The 25,375-nt window shown below is 35.7% G+C and overlaps 2 protein-coding genes across 4 annotated transcripts in view; both read left to right on the forward strand.

Moving 5' to 3' along the window:
• Positions 1-11,111, forward strand: part of LOC137404088 (uncharacterized) — a 35,932-nt gene extending 24,821 nt beyond the window's left edge. For both annotated transcript variants that reach the window (XM_068090243.1, XM_068090244.1), the window contains 6 exons: positions 1,056-1,116; positions 2,705-2,820; positions 3,464-3,578; positions 4,473-4,528; positions 8,691-8,838; positions 10,245-11,111. In XM_068090243.1, coding sequence (XP_067946344.1) covers positions 1,056-1,116; positions 2,705-2,820; positions 3,464-3,578; positions 4,473-4,528; positions 8,691-8,838; positions 10,245-10,279 — 531 coding nt within the window. In that variant the 3' untranslated portion in view covers positions 10,280-11,111. The remainder of the gene's footprint in view (positions 1-1,055; positions 1,117-2,704; positions 2,821-3,463; positions 3,579-4,472; positions 4,529-8,690; positions 8,839-10,244) is intronic.
• A 3,980-nt stretch (positions 11,112-15,091) lies between these two features.
• Positions 15,092-25,239, forward strand: LOC137403507 (muscle-specific protein 20-like). 2 transcript variants are annotated; one of them, XM_068089440.1, is made up of 4 exons: positions 15,092-15,275; positions 22,508-22,644; positions 24,425-24,635; positions 24,846-25,239. In XM_068089440.1, the coding sequence occupies exons 1-4, from the start codon at positions 15,222-15,224 to the stop codon at positions 25,002-25,004; spliced, it is 561 nt and encodes a 186-aa protein (XP_067945541.1). In that variant the 5' UTR covers positions 15,092-15,221; the 3' UTR covers positions 25,005-25,239. The 2 variants fall into 2 exon arrangements, with proteins under 2 accessions (XP_067945541.1, XP_067945542.1); XM_068089441.1 differs by lacking the exon at positions 15,092-15,275 and adding an exon at positions 16,382-16,542.
• The last annotated feature ends 136 nt before the right edge of the window (positions 25,240-25,375 follow it).

The following is a 25,375-nucleotide window of genomic DNA, read 5'->3' on the forward strand; positions in this document are numbered from 1 at the left end:
GGCTTCACATATCATTTAGTTGTTGTGTCGTTTTTGCATCTATCTTTTGCAAAAAAATTATCTGCTTATTACAAAAATGTATTTGCTAAACGTTCTTCGTTGATTTTTGAAGAAACTTGGCAAAGAACTAATTAAACATTGTTTTTATTTTTTACCTATAAGTGGCAATTGTTTACAATATAATAAATGCAGGCAGTATGCTGTTCAAACAACCAATTTTGGTAACTCGAATTCACCGAAAAGCAAATCACACAGAATTTTTATGACTTATGTGCATTTCATAAGCTTAGTCAGTTTCTGATAAGGCCTGTCTGTTATCGTGTTTAAAAAAACCTAAGAGCGTTACATTATTGCAACTTCTGAAATGACATTTACGGTAGACAAATGTTCTTTCAAAATGTCATATGTTACATGCCATATGTCGAATGTGTCGAATGTCTTATGTAATATTTGCTGTCAGTGAATTGTCAGTGCTGTCAGCGAATTGTTCACCCTTATCTAATCTCTCCTGCTCTTTTTATACCAGTTGATTCAGAGAGTAAACCCATGATTATTACATTTTAAGTTTCTCGTTTGAAATTCCAAATTTTAGAATGCTGCAATATTTTCCAGTATCAAGCTATTTAGGAGTTGGCTAGCCATAACATGGTTATGATGGCCATTTGATGCAATAAATTGTGTTGTACGTAACAAAGCTTTAGTCCAAGTATTCATATCTTGGTTAAGTCATACATGATGCAGAGAGGTTTTTGAAACTCTGGAAAGGAAGTGTATTAGATAAACAACTCTTACGTCTGTGGCTGCCTTATCCCATGTAGGATGTTAGGCTGTTCCATTTGTTTCTGAAAGTACATATAAAAAGTATATCTCGATGCCATAGCACCTTTGAAAGATCATTTTCAGATCGCTTGTCCCTCGGCTTACTATTGTGGTAGGACAAGCTTCTTTCTTTCCCTTCATACCCACGTTTTCCTATAAGAGTATAATGTTGTAAAACTTTATTTTATTCGTAGTGTTTGGTGTGTCGCTATAAGATCAGTCACTTGTTTTTGTAGACCTATGTTGTGATGCTCACCATCTGCTCAATCAACCTCTGTCTTGTCATTTATATATCAGGTAAGAAATACTCGACCCAGCGATGGAACATTTGCATGCACTGTTGAACCATAACGCGCATAGATGTACTTACTCAAACTATTTATGGACAGTTTACATAAGCTACTGTGGTAAGCCTTGCTTGGTAGCTATTTCTTTACTTCCGATAGCCTTTGCATAACTGACCACACTAGAAAAATGCTAACCCATACTGTAAGACAGTTCGTCCAAAGCTGGTTCCGTGAAGAATTTAATAATTCGTAACAATAGTTAAATCTATCGTAGGTAGCAAAGATTAGAATGACTGACTAGCAAAATATTAGGATAACTAGCTAACAAAATATTAGGATAACTCGCTAGCAAAATATTAGGATAACTCGTTAGCAAAATATTAGGATAACTCGCTAACAAAATATTAGGATAACTTGCTAGCAAAATATTAGGATAACTCGCTAGCAAAAGATGATGATAACTAGCTAACAAAATATTAGGATAACTTGCTAGCAAAATATTAGGATAACTAGCTAGCAAAAGATGATGATAATGCTACCCTTTGAAAATTTGATTTTGAGTAAAAAGTATTTAGATTGCTGCGATGATAACCACACGTAGGCCTAGTTATTGAGCTCTCCAGCTTGCGGATGCTTTTGCTAGGGCCATCTGTCTGAATATTAATTCGGCCATCGACCCAAGTTTACACCTATGATTTTATATTAGATGCTGTGAAATTAGCTTCAAATCTGTGATTAATTTTTAGTAGTTTAAAAATACATGCTAAATCAGCTGTATGCAGCTATATCGATAGTCTTCAGTTGTTATAACATACACAGCCATTATTCATACAAGTTTAACTAAACGTGAAGACCATTGAATTTAAGATGTCAGACTTTCTCTTAAGCAGTTCGAAAACCTAAACAAGTGAGCTTTCTTAAAGCTTCATCTATGTTTTCTTTCATTTACAATAGGATTTTTGGGCTGGATAATCTGTTTATCAGTTTCTAGTAACAGGAAAATGAATATTTGAATCATAGTTACAACTATTTTTACAGACTGTCAAAAATATTTTCCATCTTAACCTGGAATGTGTTGTTGAAAGTCTAGCAAAAGTTGCAACTCTGCCGTAGTAATATTTTATTTGGTATTGGGAAAAATGGAAATGCTAGAATACAATAATAAGTTGGCATAATGACTAAAAGGTCCAAAGCATTGTTTGGCATGTTTGTTCTCAACTATTTTGGCCGCTTGTTGTTTTCCAGCAGTGCCGTATTTATCACTTTATTTTATCATCATGTTTATCACTAATGTACTATATTAGGTGGAGATATTACCTGACCATTTCTTAGCTTGGCACTGGATAATTTTACCAATGTCATTTTGACATAGCAGTCGTTGGAATTGTTTTAATGCCGCTTATTTCTGATATTCTGCTGTTTTTAATTAAAACCTTTTATGGCAACAAATAATGATAAATGATAACAATAGTGGTTCCTAACTCTTATGCAAGTTGTTTAGTCTGTTTACAGTGTCTATGGGGCATTGAAATCTTTTTCCCTTTCATCCCAGTATGACCGTTTATTTATATACATGATCCGTTTCAAAATCTCTACAGTTCAGCTTACAAAGACCATGATTCACAGCAGAGCATCGGCTATTATGCTTGCCCAGGCTTACCTATCTACAGTAACCATGTTCGCCGGACTCTACGTAATCACTTACAGGATAGATGTATGTGAACACACTTCAAATTTTCTGCTTTCTAGAAATTAACAATTTTAAAATTATATCATCCAGTTTATTAATTTGCACTAACGCACGGGCTCAATCACTAATAATCTAGTTACAATGTTTTGTCTCTGATCATGAAAGAATATTGATATACCTTTCATTCTCAATTTTGATTCTTATGGTGATTGACCCACCATAACACCTTAGATAGGTCACTTGACACTTTTTATAAAGGGAGGATAACTCTTAGTTCCCGTTGCTTTGTCACATAAGAAAGCCATTTAATGAGTTTACTGACCATTAATCATTACCTGGTGTTTGCCAGTCATGTTGAAATCTGAATGTGTATTTTAATATCCTTCAGTTGTTATGGTACAGTTGATTACTTCGTCTACTCAGTCATATCACGTTCCTATTTATCACTCACTATTCACTCACACAGGTGAAATCCTGTGTAGATTTATATATAGTTGTACCTTATCTCATTACTTACTCTTCGGTCAAATGAATGGATACCGCATAGGTTTGTATAGTTATGTCTTATTTTATTTTTTGTTGACGGCTATATCTAAGATCCGAACTCCGCAAGGGTTCTTATGTCAAAGTAGTTGTATAGTGTCTGTTTTTCTTGCCAACTGTTTAGTCAAAAGGCTGGACATTGCATGGATTCAACAAAGAAAAAGACGATGAGCTTATCATTATCTCTTATTTGTTCCTAAAGATGCTCTATCACTCCATATCAACAAGTACTCTCTGTGGTGAGTTCTATTTCTAAAGATGCTCTATCACTCTATATCAACAAATACTCTCTGTTGTAAATTCTATTTCTAAAGATACTCTATCACTCTATATCAACAAATACTCTCTGTTGTAAATTCTATTTCTAAAGATACTCTATCACTCTATATCAACAAGTACTCTCTGTTGTAAGTTCTATTTCTAAAGATACTCTATCACTCCATATCAACAAGTACTCTCTGTTGTAAGTACTATTTCTAAAGATACTCTATCACTCTATATCAACAAATACTCTCTGTTGTAAGTTCTATTTCTAAAGATACTCTATCACTCCATATCAACAAATACTCTCTGTTGTAAGTTTTATTTCTAAAGATACTCTATCACTCCATATCAACAAATACTCTCTGTTGTAAGTTCTATTTCTAAAGATACTCTATCACTCCATATCAACAAGTACTCTCTGTTGTAAGTACTATTTATAAAGATACTCTATCACTCCATATCAACAAGTACTCTCTGTTGTAAGTACTATTTCTAAAGATGCTCTATCACTCCATATCAACAAGTACTCTCTGTTGTAAGTACTATTTCTAAAGATACTCTATCACTCCATATCAACAAGTACTCTCTGTTGTAAGTACTATTTATAAAGATACTCTATCACTCTATATCAACAAGTACTCTCTGTTGTAAGTTATAAACATCAATCATTTAAATCACATCCATGCATTTGTGAGTGGTTTACATGAAACAGGATGATATCTGCTTTACTTTATGTTAGTCTCCTACCCAGTTTGTAACCCATAAGGGATGACAGTAGTAAATTCCTGTATCGATCGATTTTTTTTATTATGGCGGGTTTGTTGACAATGTCGTGAGACTGTTACCATAAAATATATTTGTGTTTGTAGGGTCATCTACAATTCATCCAGATGCCTGGTACAACTTTATTTTAATGTCTATACAGGTTGGTTCCATTCTACTCTCATTGTAGTTCTTTTCGTTGAGCTTGATGAGAAATTTTTTTATTTACTTCACAGTTTTACTTTACCTTGAATGCTAAAATTGAATCATTTTATTATTTGAACCCCAAACATAATTACGAAAACCATGTTAATTTTCAAATTAGTGCTAAGACAATTAAAGCAAACATAAGTATGCATTTTGCCGGAATGGTACTTTGTGATACAGGTGCTTTGGTGCTGGGCATTTTGGCTTGACAATTTCTAGTGCAGGACGTTTTGACGCAAACATTCGAGCACAGGTTACGTGTTCGAAATTTATCCATCTTTCGTTGTGAGTTATTACGGCTCAACAAACTTTAAACAAAGCGAAAATGAACGATCGCGGGTATCGGTAGCAATGTCAGATATATCTTCACTACTTAAATTGCACTAAATTATAGCAATGCTAGATATCATTTACTTTTAGTTCATTTTAAAAGAAAAACTTTAAACTGCATTATCTGAACACAGTTGTTCATCAACATTGGCAAGCATATTTGTTAGAATAGGATAACCAGAAATGCGTTTGATAGGTTTACTATTATAGCCATGCATTATATAACTGAAGCTTTGATTCTTTCCATGATGATCCTGTAGAATTGTTTTAGCTCAGATCTAAGAGTTTCTCTTTGCCAAGAAGTATTAAAGTTCTTTTCTTAGTGGCATGAAAAAATTAATTCCAAGACCGTGAATAGAAGTCTTGAAAAACCTCATAATAGCCCTCAATTTGATTAATACTTTAAGTTGTCTCCTCTAGTTGACAAGGGTGGATAATTTCAATTTAGCATTAGCTCAATGCTGAACTAAAATTGTAGTTTGCTTTAGAAAAGTTCAGTTAAGGAAAATTACAGGGCAATATAGTTTAAATAGTGCTACCAACACTTTCAAGTCTGACAGCTTTTTATAATAGAAGAATAAAAAAGCCAGCATATTTGCGACGTACTGTATTTGCAACATTTTCATTATTTTATGATCAATTTCAACGTCCGTAAGTTTAAATCCTGCAGAATGCGAGCGTTCAATTCCAAGATTTTAATAGCTTTAGCCGGACATACCAAAGGACAAACACACAAACTTTGAGATTGATAACTATACAGCAAGAACCACATTAATCCAGAGCACCATTCAAACCAAATGTTTATCAGAGAAAGTTTATTTTGTTGAACTATTATTAATGATATTAAGAGCAGCCAAGTAATACTAAAAAGGTTGTAGCAGTAAGATAGTTATTGCCAAATTAATGCACAGTGAATAAAACAATACATTTGAAAAGCTTCATTCATGCTATCCACAATTATAGCAACTGTAAAAATCATGTATTGACAAAACCAAATAGGAGAGAAGGCTGTCCTTACTAGTGATGAAAATAGATAAAAAAGCCTTAGAAATGCCCCAGCAGTCATAGACACATCAAGATGAATGCTCACTATTGATATCGCACAATAGAATTAATTCAATAGTGTGAAACGTCCATTATCGATATGAGAACCAACGCCGAGTTGGTAGCAGTAATAGAGCGCCACTTGAAAATTTGCAGGTTTATAGCATATTATTTGATTTATTTTGATATTTTTTGCATATATATTTTGATATTGAAATATTTTGATTTATCTTAACTAGGCTTACAATGGATCGACGCTCATTACTCCTCTTCTATTGTATGTAAGTCAAAGTTGTAGGACCACTAATAAGGCAATAATTATGTATAATGATGTATAATTCCAAATACATCTTCTCAACTAATGTTTATTCAAATCTTGATAATGATAATGTAGGCCCAACTCCAATATGATTATTAAAGCTGTTCACGATTATTTTCAATGTTTTTAAGGGTTTTAAAGATGAACTTGCACAAATGTTTACTAGATTTTATCAGAAAGTATCAATATTTTTCGATCATTTGTAATTGATTTTCGATGTTTGAGGTGGTGTGACTGTCAGGATGTTTCAAGATTAAAATCGACAAAACTTGTTTGGTGTTAAAATGCTCAGAAGAAAAATATGTGCTGAGACTTCTTCAAAAATAATGTCAGTAGTCGTGCATATTGTGTATTAGTGATAAATATACGGTCTCATCAGGTACTCATATGTTTATACAGAGTTTAGAGAAAAAAATAGCGCAATTTCTAATTGACTTAACCTATCTTTAACTTATTTGAAACATCTATAGAAATGTATCAGAAGCTATATTTGAAGCTTTATAGTAACAATTTGTGCACTTATTCTTATGTTTACGACAGTTTGCAGTCAAAACTGGCTTTTTATGTGCAATAGAAGAGGATTTATGAGCGTTGATCCATTGTAAGCCGAGTTAAGATAAACGCAAGGATGCTATCAAATAATATGCTATAAATCTGCAAATTTATAAGTTAAACAACGATAATTTATCAAATGCTACTAATATATATTCAAAAGCAAGTGGCATACATATTATATAAATATATTATATAATGAAGCGAATACATAAGTGTCCTAGGGTACTTTTAATACATGCAGAAAGAAAAATTAACAAGGTTGAAACAAAAATATTTTGTTCATTTGCCCGACTCGTTCTGATTGTTGTATGCGATGGAACGAACATCTTCTGGCTGTTCAATACCTTCCACAATGTCTTCTGACCTCAACTTTTCTTTTGCACTGCTGAACTAGTCGATATTAGCGTCTAAACAATTTTTTTAGCAGAGCAAAACTTTTATGTGTTGCGTTTCGTACAAATAATCATGAAATTTTAACCGGTTGGGCGCTAAGGATAACCTTTAGCCTCGAACTCGTCGTTCATATACCAGCGTAAATGTAAACTGTTTTTCACATACGTTAAAGTATCCAGACCGTGTTAAACAAGGAACTACTATTAGGCCGATACAGTTACTAATTATTTCTGTGGTGCTGCTTTCAAAGTTTTAACAAAAAAAATCTAAAAACTTTGGAGTTGGAAAACGGACTTCAATACGAACAGAAAAAACGAAAGAATTAATTGTCATTGATGTAACCGAGTCGTTATTGGCACGATTTTGTGGACACTTTTCTACTGATCACTTGCTATTATGTGTTCATAAAGATCCAAGAATGTCAAAGTGGCGGTCAAATGGTTTTTTTCTGAAATTGCGCCTATTTTTGTAAGAGTTAATGTTACATTTGTCTGCTATTAGTCTAATCCGAGCCTTGAACCCCAACAAACAAGGATATTCAACAGTCAGTAAGTTCATTTAGGCTTGTTTTTAATGACTAACAAAATTTTAGCTTCTGCTGATGCATGCTGAACTTTCGCTATTAGAATTTGAAGCTTGTCAGTAGGGAATGTATTAGTAAGGTTAAGATTTATTAAAGGGTGGCGCTGTGTGAGTGCGTGAGCGGGTGAGTAAACGGGTGGTGCTCTATTTTGCAACCCTTCTATGGTGGCGGTCAAATAGAAATGGTGTTCAAATAAAAGTGGTGTTCAATTAGAGGTTTTGCGGTATATCCTACTTGCTCCGATGTGACCTCATGTCTCTAGAAATCTCAAGCGTATCATTGAAATGCTAGTTGGAATTATTGGCCCTTACACGCGTTAAGAAGTTAGACAGTCGATATGTATGGATCTGTTACAGGTGTACCCTGAGCCTGAATTGTGAGTTCTGCAAGCTGGCTATTTTACATGCCGTTGTCATTATACTTTTGTAACACTTGTCTGGGCTATTATCATTTTGTGTGAGTTGTATTGGCGAGGTATAAGTATAAGTACAAGTAAAATGCTTGAACTAATAAATTAGAAGGTTTTGCTGACTGTTCAATACTACTCTGCGAAGGGGTTCTCTAGCTCCTTGCACTAGCCCACAGAAACCTTTATTGATTTACATAGTTGTATAAATTATCTGTTTAGGAACAACATATTGATGACCTTGAATTCATTTGCATCGATAAAATACACCGCTGTACATTGTCTGACATAAATTACAGAAATGATAAAATACTTCTTAGGATGACATTTTTTGTGTGTTTTGGATGAAAACTTAGCTTCAGAACCCCATCTGGATAGACTGTCGTCAGTCTGTCCTCTCATGAATGTTAGCTTTTATGAAAGTGTTCACCTTTGACCTACTTGATGACCTTCTTGTATGTTACCATGCATTGACTTTATTGTTGTAGATGTTACTGAGTTTTCTATATTTTGCGTCTATATTAAAACTGGCTGTCGAGCCATCGCCCCGTAAACGCATTAGACTGAATCCCAGGCTTGTGAGGCGAGCATCTAATCTCAGTCTAGCGAGTACGGACCATACAAGGCTACTTAATGGTGAGTGAACATTGAGGGGACAAGGATTGAGGTTCATGGTCGGCCAATTTTCTTAACGACAGTTTTTTTAACATGTTCGACAAAGGCAAAGAGCCACCCAATCAACCTCTTGGTGGCAGATTTAAAATTAGGTGTTTGCCAACCCTACTCACTGTCAACTGCATAATATGATAATCATTATTTAGAGTATAAATTTAGTAAAACAAAAATTGTTTTTAGAAAATCAAATCTTTGTTCTTCATTGAAAGGCAGTCTTTAATTATAGACAAGACCATCTCATTTTTCACAGAAATCAATTGTCATCATAACCTCTTTTAAAGCACATCTATTATATCAGTACTTTTATCATATATTTCAGTAATTCAGAGTCTTCGCGTTCGAATGAGTCTATATTCAATACACAAAGAATAATAGAACTATAAAAAACAAGGTGTCAAAAGTATGTCCTGCAATAAAAAAAAACACTCGGTTGTGGTTACCACAATGTGATGTCATAATTAGCATTTAGCCTTAAGTCGTCGATCCCTTTCGCTGCCATTGAGGCTGTGCTTTTCTGTGACAATCGGTGCTCTTAAACCCAGAAAGCGCTAATAAAAAACTAAGATTCTAAATAATCAACAATGCCCGGGGATGGTGCTAACGCCCGACCAATACAAACACATGTTCTGGGTTAATAGATTTGGGGTGATTGTTAGTTTGCTTTTTTTTCAACTTTTCGTTCATTTTAAACAGTTATAGTAATTATTATCACATCGATTTATATGATGGCATTTTTTTTCCCATACAGAAATACTGTCGTTGATGAAGGTAATGAAATCACGTCAATTAAATTGTGACTTGCAGTGGCAGGACCCTAGGACTATATGTAAATTGCACTCTCACGAGATCACGCAATGCTTGAAATTAATTAGCCTTAGTCGTGCCCCTCAACATAACAATAAAAAGAAAGGGCTAGTGCATAATATCATCGGGAAAACATAGTATGGTGTTTAGAATCTGAGCTATTTATCATAGAAATAATCTGTACATGAAGAGCTAATGACACTGATTCCTTTGTCATCTTCATTGGTTCTCTGGAGTTGTCCTACCTTCGCCTGCCACTTGAGTCATTATCGCAGTTGATAAATAAGCGGTAAGAGTACACAACACCGAATATGAAAATTGTGACGTCATAATTTGCGAGCCTATACCATTGAACATTTTTGTGGTAGAGCTCTGGGAAAATCCTATCAACACCAACCAATGTCTGTCTCACCATGTCAAACAATGGCTCATTTGAAAGCCAAGATATTGAAGAACCTGAATAAGCTGAAACAGTACTGATATAATTTATGTGCTTTAAACCTATGTTAGCTATATGTTAACTATTGCAACCACTAACACTAACAGGGTTGTTATTTCTATAGGAAACGCAACGACTACTCGTTACGGAGGCCTCTAGATGTCCCAACACAACGTCACGCTCAATGATAGTTATCAGGTATCAAACAATCTGTACGCTGACTTCAGTGTTCAAGATCTTTCTATATTTTTATCTACCGGTATCACAGTTGACTAGGGCCAGCCTTGCTCCTGCTAACGAGTTATACATGTACATACTGTGGCAAGGTTTCTCCGTCTACCTCCTAGCGATGCTTTTCCCACAAAAACTTACCTTTCAGCGCTCTAAGAACACTAATCTGTTCGGCGCTACATTTCAGCATCAGCTAGTAGTTATTCAAGCAACTCTATTGTCTCCTAGTGTGAATGTTTCATAATATTCAAATAGTTTTTACTGTTTATTGTGCATGTTTTATTCATAGAGGTACTCATAGAGTTAAAGGAATGACTTGTGCAATTGGAAGTTTAAGTGGCACCTTATGAAATTTCGTATTTGTCATCTATCTCTACTCTCATTCCTACGTGTTACTAGCTGCTACCAACTCGCCGTTGGTTCTCATATCGATAATGAAAGTTTCACATTATTGAATTAATTCTATTGTGCAATATCAATAGTGAGCATTCAGCTTGATGTGTCTATGACTGCTGGGGCATCTCTAAGGCTTTTTCATCTATTCTCATCACTAGTATGGTCAGTCTTCTCTCCTATTTGTTTTTGCCAATGCATGATTTTTACAGTTGCTATAATTGTGGATAGCATGAATGAAGCTTTTCAAATGTATTTTTTTATTCACTGTGCATTAGTTTGGCAATAACTATCTTACTGCTATAACCTTTTTAGAATTAATTTGCTGCTCTTAATATCATTAATAAGAGTTCAACAAAATAAACTTTCTCTGATAAACATTTGGTTTCAATGATGTTCTGGATTTACGTGGTTCTTGCTGTATATATATCAATCTCAAAGTTTGTGTGTTTGTCCTTCGGTATGTCTAGCTATAGCTATTAAAATCTTAGAATTAAAACCTTGCATTCTGCTGGATTTGAACTCAGAGGTTGCAGCCACGAGTTTTGAACCTTGCATTTAGCCACCAAGCTACGCTGTTCTTACGATTCTATTGCTCTTATCACAGACGTATACCGTATACACATGCTAAATGTGCGCTTTTGATTATTAACTAATATTAACTTTTGCATTTTTTATTTGTTGAAATTGTTTAAAAACTAATTTTTTGCTACCATTACTAATTTTTTTAATTTGTAAGTTTTAAATGTGCCGTCTCAATTTCAAATGTGCCATTACACTTTTATTTCCGGTGTTTTGTAAGGTTTGATTGCTAAATCAGTAAAGGCTAATACTTTTCATGCAGACAATTGTATTATCTTGAGTAGGAATAGCCTCTACATTCTCTCTCCGTTTGGTCAAACAAAATACCAGACAAAGACAGTCCGATATTTCATTTTTTTCCGTTGTGAGAGGTACCAGTATCATCGTATTCAAAGTTTTGATGGATAGCTTTTAATGGAGCAGTAACCTTTTTCATACGCACACACTTCTATGCACGATTCTTAATCTATTTGACCTGCACAAAACATTTTCCTCATGATATGAAGTTTGAAAGTTACAGTTGTTTGACAAAGATTGAAAACCTTTAATAGTTGTTTTATTTTTTCTGTTAATTTATTTAAACTGCACAAAACACTTTTCTCATGATATAAAGTTGGAAAGTTAGAATGGTAACTGTTATTATATGTTACATAGAAATAAATTTTCTGTGCAAAAACTTTTATTACTTGGCCAACGCAGGGCAATCAGTAGTACAAATTTATAAAAAAAATGGACATGATAAAAATTTTGTTCAAAAAACATAAAAAGGCTTGGCACCTACTCTAGGTTCTTTGTACCTTCAAAAGTAAGGAAGCTGCGCTGTTCACTGGTACCAACTATAGGCTCAGTGTACCTTCAGTAACAAGGAAGCTGTGCTGCTCACTGGCACCACCTATAAGTTCTGTGAAGGATCTTACCGTGCCACCTTCACTTTATCCACAAGCCAAGTAAATAAAGAAAACCGACTTATTATCAGAGCACAAACATATATTTATAGAATAAATATATTTGCATCATCATAAAAGTAGTCAAAGCATGCATACATGTTTCTGCTTCCTGCCGTAACGCTTTATCCTTCATTCTGCCTACGTGACTCATGGACCGCCGAGTCATCTTTGCCCTCTATTGCCGGCCAGACCTCCGAGCACCGGGAAAAGCTCGGCAACCGATCATCACGCCGGCACCGGCCCCGTTTGCGATGCTCTTTCATCTTAGTACATTCAATAGCAAGGAAGATGTGCTGTTCACTAGCACCAACTATTATAGGTTCAGTGTACCTTCAATAGCAAGGATGCTGTGCTGTTCACTAGCACCAACTATTATAGGTTCAGCGTACCTTCAATAGCAAGGATGCTGTGCTGTTCACTAGCACCAACTATAGGTTCAGTGTACCTTCAATAGCAAGGATGCTGTGCTGTTCACTAGCACCAACTATAGGTTCAGTGTACCTTCAATAACAAGGATGCACCAACTATAGGCTCAGTGTACCTTCATTAGCAAGGAAGCTGTGCTGTTCAGAGCTTCAGTTGAAGACATCAGATTTGATCAGAAATTGTCTGGCTATTTAGAAAATGTCATTATTTAGATCAACCATTCAATTTGAGTTATGTCAATTGAGGTGATATTTTTGGTAAAGTATTTTACCATTTGCTAAAACTATGGTAGCACTTTGTAGCACATGAAATATTTGATTAATATGTAACAATATTACTGTAACTATGAAAGAATTAACTTTTTTATTACTTTTAAAGCTAAATTATACTGCTTCAAAGAACAAGATTATTGAAAACCAGTTTTTGATGGAACACCTTATTGAGTCAGACTAAGGGCTAAAGTTTTCTTCCACTCACAAGCTAATTCTTTTCTAAGCATTAAGTGCATGCACAGACAGCGCATGGCAATTATTACGAAATTGGAAGTTATAATGTTAATCTAAACTGTATTTATCAGTATAACATTTTAAAATCTTTTGCATGGTGTAGTTATAACTAGCTACTGTTTATTACAAGGACGATTGAGGAAGAACCTCTCAGCTTTAAAAAAGATTTGCCGGAGGAATTCTACATATTTCTTCGCTATTACAACATTAATGCTGACTCATCTCTTTGTTCTTAATGAGCTTATGCAATGTTCTTTTGGATGCATAATAGTCTTACCTAGGTTTGCAGCTACAATTTCTAGTTTGCAATGCAAAAAACATCTAATCTGTAATATTCCAGCTTAATTTGGGTATGAGGCAAAATCTGTCTACGACTCTTAAGAAAGTGTCCCGTAATCTTTGCTAGATTTTTACACCATTCATGGCGGTCTAGTGTGCTGTAAGAGATCGTCAGGTGTGCCGATAAAGCAGAGAGACTGATTATGTGCACAATTATTCGCCAACACAAAACATGGGAGTGGAACTTGTTCATGGAAACATCAGCCCCACCCCTTTTTCATTAACACCCACGCAGCTAGCTGATGTTATGCAAAATCTAAGATATTAGTTCTTACCTACCAATGACCAATATTAAGGGTGATTGTAGTAAAGCTATGAAGGCTGCTAGCCTTATTTTGGAGTTATTTGTCCATATTGTGTTTTTAATCTGTTACCATGAGCCAGTTTTGCCTGGATATTGTGATCTTATAAATTTCAGAAATAAATAAAGTCAAGCAACTACCAGTTCTAAAATTGCAATGTTACTCCAGATCTCCATTCGCAACAAAATAACATGATTCTTATGTAAGTTTGGTATGATTAGGACATTATCCGAATACTTTGTTATCCGAATACATCAGTTGCAGAAGGTGAAATGTGGAAAAAATGATGTTATCCAGGTGACATAGATAAAGCCATGGCAAATGGAAATGCAGTGAATAAAGATATCTTATATCTAGATATTGCAGGTGCAATAAAGTCTGCTATATCCAGACAATACTTATTCGTGAAACTGCTGTGAATAAGATACCTTATAACTGGATAATACCGTCATGGAACTGCAGGGTATGAGCCCTACTGTATTCAGATAACACCAACTCATAGAAATGCAGTGGATGAGCTTTCTTTTATCTAAATATACTGATCTATGAGCATGTACTGAAGGAGCTTTCTTTTGTCCAGATAACACCAGCAAATGGAAATGCAGTGAATGGGCTGTCTTATATCCGGATAACATCAGCTCATAAAAATGCAGTTAATAAGATACTGTATCTTAGATTCAGCCAACTTCAGCCTCGATATGCAATGAATGAATGAACCATCTTATACCTTTGCTAATGGGAGCTCAGCAATAGACATAGAATCTATTTAGATAGCAAGGAATGTTGTGTGATGTAGAATGCTATAGATGCTCATCATTCAACTTCAAGGGGCAATTTAGGTAGCATCTCGTAATCTGGTATGCCAATATATATGACACGCAGCCATGTGTATAACTATGTATATTAATTTACATTTTATCCTATTGACTCTAGACATAAGGCAGCTCCTGAATATTCCCTAATGCAAAAAATATAACCTTCAAACCACAAATATTGTTGCGGGTTAAACTAACCAGCCTCACATGAACAGTCTGGTAAAAAGCTTGCAGCGGTTAGATTATACCGAGTTCTCAACTTGTGAACAGCTCAATAAGAAGGGTCCACAATAGGAGCTATCAACCCTCCCTGTCAAGGAAATAAGATCAATTAGGTTATTTCATGATTAATCTGTATTCCAGCCTTGCAAACCACACCAGCTCAAGAGCAAGCCAAATAATATGCAAATCGCCCTCATTCATTGGGGGGAACTAGTAGCAGTAGAGCGGGACAGAGGCAGTCACGATAGGAAATCAATTTTGAAATTTTGTTGAGGCGTTCTACATTAAAGATCAGTTAACAGCTGCTAGTTAACAAGAAGTTACTGGATAGATAGATAATGTCAGACAAGAGGGCAGAAAAAGCCGGGATCAATGCTGAAGTTCAAGCAAAGGTTTGATATTCATGAAACCATTTTTACCAGCTATGCCATATTATTTTATTGGCAATAATTTCATTTCAAATAGAAATATTTTTCGAATACGACAATAATAAAAAAATGGGCAACAGCTAGTCACTAAAATAAAATAAATAATTTGAAAAATAGTGTTGAAAATACCTTTCTCGGCTATGAGGACGGACATTGTTAAAGCAGCTGGCAATAATATTTTCACAATAATTGTTAGTGGTTGTATGCAATTGGTTCATATCATGTAAGTTGAAATGAGTTGAAAACTTGTAACTGTCATGTTAAAAAGGAGGACACAAACCATGAATAATCTTGAAACCTTGAATTTAAGTAAAATAAACATTTCATTTCCAAAATTGGTTATTAAAAAAGTTTAACTGTAGCAATTATTGCATCAGAGGTTTCGTGGATAAAGCTATGATCCATGTTCATTTGGCATTGTTGAGCACTCCAACTTTGAGTTGTTGCTGTTATTTCGGTAGATTTCATATTAAATAACGGTGTAATGATTTAAACCATAGGTTAAACTCTATATTTAGATGACCTTTTGTATATTACAAAGGGTCAACTTTTGTAGTATACAAAAGTATACCTTGTGTATATATTTTGTTGCTACAAAAAGTAAAACACAGAAGACTTGAGTATTATAATACTGTATCTAGTTGTATGAATCTAATAAGCTTAACATGTCTAGTCTACTTGGTTATCTCATTCGCTCTCGTGTGGGTGCATGTGATATGACACATTGAATAGATTGAGACAGTTGCTCGTTTTCGGAAAGTTGCAGTGATAAATTATTCATTATCACGATAGCTCTGCGTGGTGCCTTGTGGTAGTACTCCTGTACAAGACACTCCTTCATTAGAAGCCGCGGCTGATTTGATGACTATAATACGTAGTCGCTTGCTAATAAATTGACGAATCCGCAACACGAGCGGGAATAACCGTGACCTCTGTTCCGGGTTCAATAGGTCGCATCCTTGAACTCAGTAACGTTGCTCAAAACCTATAGCAATTACGAAAATCCTTTCACAGCGCATCGCTGTGTGCGCTTCCTGTATTGATTACATCACCGTTTCTCCTGAACTCAGGCGTTCCACGCAGCCGCTTCGCTGATAATTTTACCATAGTCACAACGCATTCATCACCCTAACCACAAAGACCGGCTTTTTAGCATCTTCTGTATCTAAACCAAATCATCATGTCTGTCAGGGCTACTAAGAGCGGAATAAACAGAGAAGTACAAGAAAAGGTATCATTTCCTTTGTCGTCGAAACTAATAATTAAAAAGTTGCGTTGTGTAATGGTGGAAGTGCTTAAGCAAACGACATACTTTTAGTGTCCTATATAATGCGTGTAAAGCTTTTTTAATAAACTATATGTATATAGTTTAGACAAATACAAAACATAGTTATACTCGTCATGTTTCAACGCTTCATAGTTTTAACAGAATTTAAACACCGAAAAACATCGGGTACATAAGCTGCAAATAGTTCAAATGAGAGAGCTTGCTAGTAAGGTTAACCATGTGAAAAAGCATTATTTAGCATTGTCTTTAGTTTAATTATAAAGCAAATAGCGTTGTGACGTCAAATCTGGCACGCTTTGTGAGATTTTGAAGATAATATTGTAAGATTTTGTAAAAAATAAGCTCTGAAATAAGCTCTGATGCTAATATTAACAGTCGCAAGTTATCTGTCGATTAAGTATTAAATTGGGTAATAAATAATATTAGAATCAGAGTGGATAGGGTTTTAGAAAATATGGCTTAGAAGCTAAAACTGATAAAATTTGTAATAGCTTAGACTGGCATTAACACGTTTGTGACAGTAAACCTTTGTTTCTATCCCAGAATAGTAACAATTTGTATCTCATGGTTCACTACCATTTGCTCACACCTGGTTTTTAGCTCAACTTCATTCTAGTTGATCTACTTAACACTTGTAATTATAATTCTTGCTTTCTTCACATTCGTCATTTGCCAACACATATTTATTGAATCGGGTTTATGCATGATTACATGTCAAATGTTAGCTCATTCAAGCTTGATGTGACATTTTCTAGTCAATTTGGTAGTGATCATTGGACTAGTCTGTTGTTGTGGTTAAAATCTTTTGATATGATGACATGTATTTCATCACCTAGGCAATGGTACTTGTAGCCAATGACCACAAAAATGTAACTTATCACAGTAGGCATACTTGTTTACTAGACTCAAAAATTTTGCAAGATAAACTATGATATGATATCATTTGTCACTACTGTAAACATATCCTTGTCATTTACTACACTACAACCTTGAAATATGTACAATCATCTACCAGCATTGTAAAAACACCATCAGGTTTGAAGAATTGAAAAAGGGCAATGAATCACGGATTCAATTTCACAATACATACAGCAGCTCTCAGTAACCACATATCCCTTCTAAACAGGTTTGGTAAGTCCTCCTCAATGTATGTGACTCAGATGATGAAGATATGCAGTGACTCATAGGATGGAGTTGCAGAGGTAGTTAAGCTCTGATTTTAGTTTCCTATGGCGACAGTTTATAGATTATTTCCTGTATGGGTATCTCTTCCAAGCTGTCTAGAAGTTTGACATGTGAAGATTATTCATCCTAATGCAGCTGCTGCAGTATGGAATGGTCCTAGTAGAGCTCAATAATGACTAAGAAATATTTGCATGGTATCTTCAAATCTTATAATAAAATGATAACAGTTGTGACTCTGGGTCAGTAGGTTAGTTTATCTACACTCTACAGCAATGTATCTCAGTGCATTTTTGCAAGTTGCAGTCAAGCGGTACCTAAAATGCCTGGCTTGAGAGAAGTCGTTGCCGTGACAGGTGATATTCATCTGCTAACAACTCCGAGTGCTAAAGGCAGTTGCTATAACTGTGTATCTGATGAAAAAATGGTGCCAACAATGTGCTAATTTGAAAGTTTAATGTCTTTTTGTTCACAACATTAGTTTTAAGTTTCTGTAACTTCCTTTGATGTGATGCAACCAGTCTCTCAGTAGTTTTAGTATTTCTATAGCCTGAAAACTCTCAGTCAGAAATTCTAACTAGGTAAATAATTGCAAAATATGTAGTTTACCTCTTGGAGTTTCATATATTTAGAAATTATAATTATTAAAACGGTAACTCCTTATTGAAATAACACTTTGTTGGCATTGACTGAACATTTCATATTGGCCATAAAGTGACAATACAGCCACTTGCATCCAAGCTGTCTATCCATTGAACCTTGCTAGCAACCCTGCGTCATGTGCCAGCACAAGTACAAACATCTCTGTGGCTGTTCATCTCATGTAATGGTCCGAGTGGAGCTCAGTAATGTCTATAAAATATTTGCATGGCAACTTCATATCTTATAATAAGATGACAGTTGTTACTCCAGTTGTTACTAGGGTCAGTCGGTTAGTTATCTACAGCAATATATCTCAGTTTCCCATGGTGTCACTAGCAGTGTTGTAATGATTGAATGTACACTTACTGACAAGGTTTGCCAATGGTTATGTAATTATACTTTAGTTTACAGTGTAAATACAGGTCGAGTAAATTTTCACAAGAAATGCTGCCTGCTTCTGGTCGTCTCATGAAAGGAATGTGCCAATGCATCCACTCGGCAGTACAGTGTGAATAATAACACTTGTGCTAGACATTAGCTTACGTGAAACCATCAACCTTTATAAACGCAAGAAGTCAATACATACTGTGGGACTCATTCTTGATAATCTAGCTAGAAGGGTTAAAAACCCAGCTGTATGGCTGATTGGCAATCAGCAATTAGCTGGGTTTGTATTGCTAATACACAATCACTTCAATGGTCCTTTAGATAATAACCCGGTGTAGAGACCTTTCTTGCTAGTTAGAGATTGTTTGGAGGGGCTTGCCTCTCTGTCAAGGACCTGCGACTTTTATAGCTAGTTGAGAGATGGTTTGGAGGTGCTGTTGTGCCTATTCAAAGCCTGCAACCTTAACAGTTTGTCTAGATTATTTGTAAGGCTGGTGGCGTGTGTCTTTCTGTGTGGCAGAAAGACACACACCACCTTTTTTTAAGCCGATCATTTTTTACCAGTATGAGGACATCTGCACATTTGTACTGTAAAATACTGTGGGCGATTTACAAGCGATGTCATTTTATTTCGGTTTATACTCCTAGTTCTCAACAAAATCTGAAGACATGGGGTTCATCTCAGCCATTGAAAAATATGGTGTTTCCCTCCCCTAGAGAGCTTTTAGTTTTTACTAACCACATGCTTCAGAACACCAACAACCAGCCTAAATCTTCTCTTACATCAATAACATGTCTGCTCTTAGCACCTGAACTGATTTCCTATTTTTAAATGTTTCCTGGCAGTTTTACAAAAAACCAGAAACTCACAGAATCATAAAAAAACAGTTCTTTGAAAAAATAATTTTTCGTATGTTCAAGCAGGTGTTTTATGTAAGGTGTAGGGATTTATTCGCTTTATGAGAAATAGGTTTTTGAAGAGATGTGAATCCATTTAATTAGTTTTGGCTTGGGGGATTTCTGTGGTTCTAATATAGTCTAGTAGACATTACTAACAAGCTAATAATAACAGAACTCGGGTAGTCCTGTTTTGTGAGGGAATAGCGATTATATTTTCGAATCATCATAGAAAACTTAACACAAGTTTTTATTTTTGTTCTCATTTGTGACTTTCCTTTTGGGAATGTCTAGAAATTTTGTATGACTCACCTGGAAAAATAGTTTCCTGTGTGGTAATAAGGCCTGGTCGTGTCATTAATATATATATTTTGAATAGTTAAACTTGGGGAATGCTTCAAGTTGACGCATGACACATTTCCATATTTGGGCGCAGAGTATACCAAAGTTCAGGTCCGGAATGCGGGCTTACTCAATGAAATTCATAAAATAGCATTGATTCAAATCTATTGATTAATTTGCTTGATTAGTAATGTGGATAGTCTTTCCATTGTTACTTGACACGCAGTGTGTATGAAATGGTCTGCGCTTGGTTGAGAATCGCCTGTGTACACAGGCTTGCATTCTACCCCCTCAGTGACTCATCAATTGCTTTCCCTTGTATTTGGGCGTATCTTTTGTATAAAGAGAGGTATACTATGTCATTACTTCCAATAGCAATATCATGTGTAATCCAGCCTTTGCTTACCGGCATGCCAACTACTGTTACCTGATAAATACCCCATTAGCTTGGCAAATATTTGTCAACATTCCTGCCTCACCTCTATCAGGGTCAAGGGCTGGCTGATCTCATCAAAAAGTCTCTGCTTGATAAAGGTGTGGTGTAAGGCGTTCCCTCGGATGTGGGTGGTGCGTTGGTGGTTGATAAATCAATGTAATCTAACTTTTATTAAAAAGATATGTAGTAGTCCGTTATTCCACCAATATTTACACAAAGATATTGCTTTTCCGTAATACTAATGATTCGGAGAAACAACAAGTTGAGCGAAGTTTCGAAGCTGGCAAGGCTTGGCATGCCAGTAGATATCCTAAAATATTTATACAGATAACCGTGGAACATATTTTATGGTATATGGTTTATCTGTTCTTATTTTGAAAGTTGCATCAATGGATTTGTGTTTTAACAATAATGACAATTTCTTAGCTTCTTGTTATAATCCTAACAAAGAATGTTCTAGATGAATTAGACATATGTGAGTTAATGTTATATCTATATACCTTTTATGGATGGCACTCGAGTGTGACATGTTTGCACTGAAGTATAAGTGGCCGCCACGCACATTGTTGAATTCTACACTGCTATCTCATCTGGTCTACAAGTTTCCAATTTTACTGAAAGGTCTAGTAATCAATGGCCGTTGATGCATACTTTTTGGGCCCATTAACTTTGAGGATGTCAATGTGTCGGCATATTTTATTGTCTTACATCAAGCAGTCATGTATTTGTCATGGTAATTTATCTGGTATTACTGTTCAACGCATAGCATCCGTGAGCAACCAGCCGCCCTACATTAGCTTACTTCAAATATTCTGCTTTGTTTAACCGAGGACCATCAAATATTGATCGAACGTGCGATAATAACTACAATCAAGTATGCAAACATGTGTTGTTTGAAAATGAGCCGGTGTTATCTAATACAGACAGTGTTAAGGGGTGATATTTCATCCAACCGCAAAGTATGAGCAATATAGAGCTACGTACTCTTTCTGTTAGTCAGACAGTCTGACCTACTAGTAATATTCCACCAAGACGCCGTAAAAATCTGTCGCATACTCGCATCTCTTCAACACATTCCTGAAGACATAATTCTCGAGGATATTGTTGCAGACGCTCTCGATTGTTGATGTAGCGGCAGTTTTTTTATTGCGCGAAATATGAGCACGCCATATATGCTACGAATCAGTTCATGTTACTGGTTTTTTTTTCAAATTCCAGTCCATCTTAATTGTTACACGAGTTGTAACAATATCAGATGACGCGGTATTAGAAGTGCTTGTATGAAGCATCGCAAGATATTACCAGTTACTTTTGATTTTTAAATGAGTATTTTTTCTCTTGCTCATGTGAATTTACAGTGATTCCGCAGTAGTGTGCAAAAATTTGTGCAAAATACATCTAGAAAAAATTTTGGCTTGTCTGTGAATATTTTGAGGAAGGTGTGCTCAAAATCCAGCCACTTCTGATCATCTATCATTGAAAGTTATTAGTAGGATTTGGTTCAACTGAGATGTTTTTCGCTTGAGATAACACCCTGCTATACGCCCATTTCCCTATATGGGTCATTAAAATACATCACTGCATATTAAAATTGCTTTGCTGGTCAGTAAACCTCTCCACATTGGCGCTGCCCAATGCTGATATGATTGCTTGATGCCCCCACGAGTCATTGTAGTCATGGTAACAATTTGGAACATGCTTAATTATAAAACTTTTTAATCGTTCTGGTGGTTGCATAGATGATACATTACCTTTTTATGAATATAGGAACTTAAATCTTACTAAACCAGTTTTCTATATTTTTATGAATACACTTTGAGTTTTTAGTGTAGCTTAAAGCGATAAAGGAGATGGTAGGAAACATTTTTCAACTTTTGAGTTTGGTGATTGTAACAGGAAATGGAACGCTTGTGTTCTAATATAATCGCGTAGTTTTATTAGCTTGTTTAGGAGTTGTTCACTCAACTTGTTGCAGAAGTCTCATTTGGTCGAACCACCCTTATTACCTCTCTGATATTACAGTTGGCATCCAAATACGATGGCCAGCTAGCCGGACAGTGCATGGTCTGGATAAGTCAACAGATTGGGGAGTCGTTTGATACTTCTGGAGACTCCTCCAATGTTCATCAACAACTCAAGAATGGACAGAGGCTTGCCAGGTATGTTGTGATATTAGCATGTACAGGATGTCATACATTCTTGTCAGTCAAGGTTCTTCAATATGCATGCCTCGTCACGCGAGATTAACTTCATGGCTAAATAGGCTTCTTACAAGGGTGATGCCTCGACTGCGAATAACGTCTGAAAAGTTTGGCTTTTTGAATTAGGAGATGGGACTGTAGTCTAGCTGACCAAAAATATGCACTGCATGCCGGCACCTTTGTACCACAGCTACCACAAATATGCCCCCAGAAATCGCTTTAAACTAGTTTTTTCGTTGAATTATGAGTAAAACGTGTATGTAGCATTTGCTACAAATCTGATGCAATTGTAAAAGCCATAGTGTTTATATTTCTAGCTTTAGCTGTAACTGTTGGGGGAGTTATTACTTTAGACTGCCAAGCAGCAGGTCAAAGGTTAAGTCTTCCTATGGGATGTCAGGAAGTTCATCCAATCTTAAATTACTCATGTATATAGTGATGTGATCGTGTCTAAACTCCTATCACATTTAGCAACACCTAAAATGATTCTGTAACCTCGATTCTAGGTAGTAAGCACTTTTGCCCTTGGTCAGTAAAAAAGATTGCGATATAGCAAGTTCTGTCATTCAGGTAGAATTTTGGTAAACTATTTGCCTTTTATGAAGGTAAGTTATGGTCAACTACTACCGATAGATTTGTGAAGTTGTCACAACATGGTTTTTAACCATTCATGCTTGTGTCATATAAGTTATAAGCTTTGACAAGGCGGTGCCAATTCCAATTAGAGTCTTATTTGACTTCCGAAAGTATTTACAAAGCAGCAAGTCAGTCCAAACATACCAGAAAACTCATACATAATAGATATACGTCTAGGAATGTTTGTAAGCCAGTCTTAAAATTGGTCACTTAGGGTCTAATGCAATGTGAATTACTAATAATTGGTTGGCCTCGGAATTATGCTCTCATGACTGTTCTATCTCTCGTCTCAACACAGTATAATTCCATACTTGTCTATTTTAAGAGGCGCCTCTGATGCTTCTAGACAGTGATTGTTTTTATGAGCTAAGCACCCAGTGAATGTATGTATGCATGTACCCAACACATGTATGTTGGTCTATCTCAACTCAAAAACTCAATATTTGGAAATTCTGTCAATTGCGCTGGAAACTGTTTTATTGGCTGTATAGAACAGCAGCTCTTGTTGTTATACATCTCTTGATCCTATCCCATTACTGCTGTTCTGTTGCTGCTATCTTGTTGCTGTGATTGATTCACTAGTTCATGCTCAGATGTACAGATCATTGACTTCTCTCTGCTTGACTAACACATAAGGCTTCTATGTGTCACGCTACGTTGCCATTCCTGTCCCGGCTATAGGCAAGGAGGTGATCCTGTTGCCCTGCTTCATCATTTAAAAAGAAAGATAACTCCATGACATAGTTCATGTAACTCAATTTTTGGCTTTTGATATAGTTAGTGATACATATGTGTTGAAAAAGTGCAGCTTTAGTGTTTTGTTTGCACGTCAAAGCATTTTTGTTGAGGAAAATATAAGGTTAGAAATTTTTAGTAAAAAAAGATATGTAAATGCGAAAAAGTGTAAGAAGTATTATACACCATGAGTGAAACTATGATTCCGTGTTAGAGTCAAAAAGCGATTAAAAAGAAACAGAATTATTTCACCACTCGGTGGCCTAAAAAGTTTTCTTGACCAAAAAACACAAGTTCTCACACAAATCTTGCCTTTCAATGTATGATGACAACTTGTTCTAAGATTGGTTGGTGTTCGTCTTTCTAGGCTGGTGAACGTGATCTCTCCAGGTAAAATATCAGCGAAGATGATAGACGGCGCTAAGATGACCTTCAAACAGATGGAGCTCATCAACAAGTTCATAGATGTCTGCAAACAGCTCGGTGTACCAGATCATGAGTGCTTCGCGACTGTAGATTTGTATGAGGAGCAGAATATGAACCAAGTTATCACCTGCATTGCAGCACTTATGAGAAAGGTCGGTGCCCGAGATTATTATCTTAGTATTGTTGGGTTGGAGGGAGGTGCTGGCTCCAGAACACGGACTTATATTCAATGCTTAAAATGAAATCATTGCTGTTTTACCCAACTCCTGGTATGTTTAATATTATTGAATTAATCTGTGTGTTACGGTGAATGGGCAATCTTCTCTGTAATCTTTTACTCATCAACTTTCAATTTTTTGCAGTTTGGATTAGGACCAAAGGAATCAACTGAGAACAAAAGAGATTTCACAGATGAGCAGTTGAAAGCAGGACAAAGTGTGATTGGCTTGCAGATGGGAACTAATAGGGGTGCGTCACAGGCAGGGATGAGCTTCGGAAAGGCACGACATATCGTAGATTAACATTGTCATAGACCTAGAACCTACATATGATTCCTATACAAGCATTCTTAATGTCACTGACACGCTAGTTCATTTCTATGCTGTACCATATGTCAGCCTGTAGCCTCTTCTTTCTAGCTGGTGACTGGTAATATATAATATTATTGTTTACTTTCACACTGCCACCTTTAAAAATCTTTTCCACAATTTATTTGTATTATAATTCTTTTTTTTGTAATAAATTATATGGTTGTTACTTGTTATGGCATTTGTTGTTTTAATTATATTACGGCGATAGAGCAGCATTCTTGCCTGTTCATGTCTTAGGTGGGCTGCTTAGTCAAGCAGGAAGTTCTTGTTTCTGCATTTTCCCATAGATAATGAAGGAACAA

Source organism: Watersipora subatra, chromosome 9 (assembly GCF_963576615.1).
Source record: "Watersipora subatra chromosome 9, tzWatSuba1.1, whole genome shotgun sequence".
Lineage (NCBI taxonomy): Eukaryota > Metazoa > Bryozoa > Gymnolaemata > Cheilostomatida > Watersiporidae > Watersipora > Watersipora subatra.

Coding starts and splice junctions, on each gene's coding strand:
- LOC137403507 (XM_068089440.1), top strand. CDS start 15,222: ATGTCAGACAAGAGGGCAGAAAAAGCCGGGATCAATGCTGAAGTTCAA. Junction 15,276..22,507: donor ATGCTGAAGTTCAAGCAAAG/GTTTGATATTCA, acceptor CTGATATTACAG/TTGGCATCCAAATACGATGG. Junction 22,645..24,424: donor AATGGACAGAGGCTTGCCAG/GTATGTTGTGAT, acceptor TCGTCTTTCTAG/GCTGGTGAACGTGATCTCTC.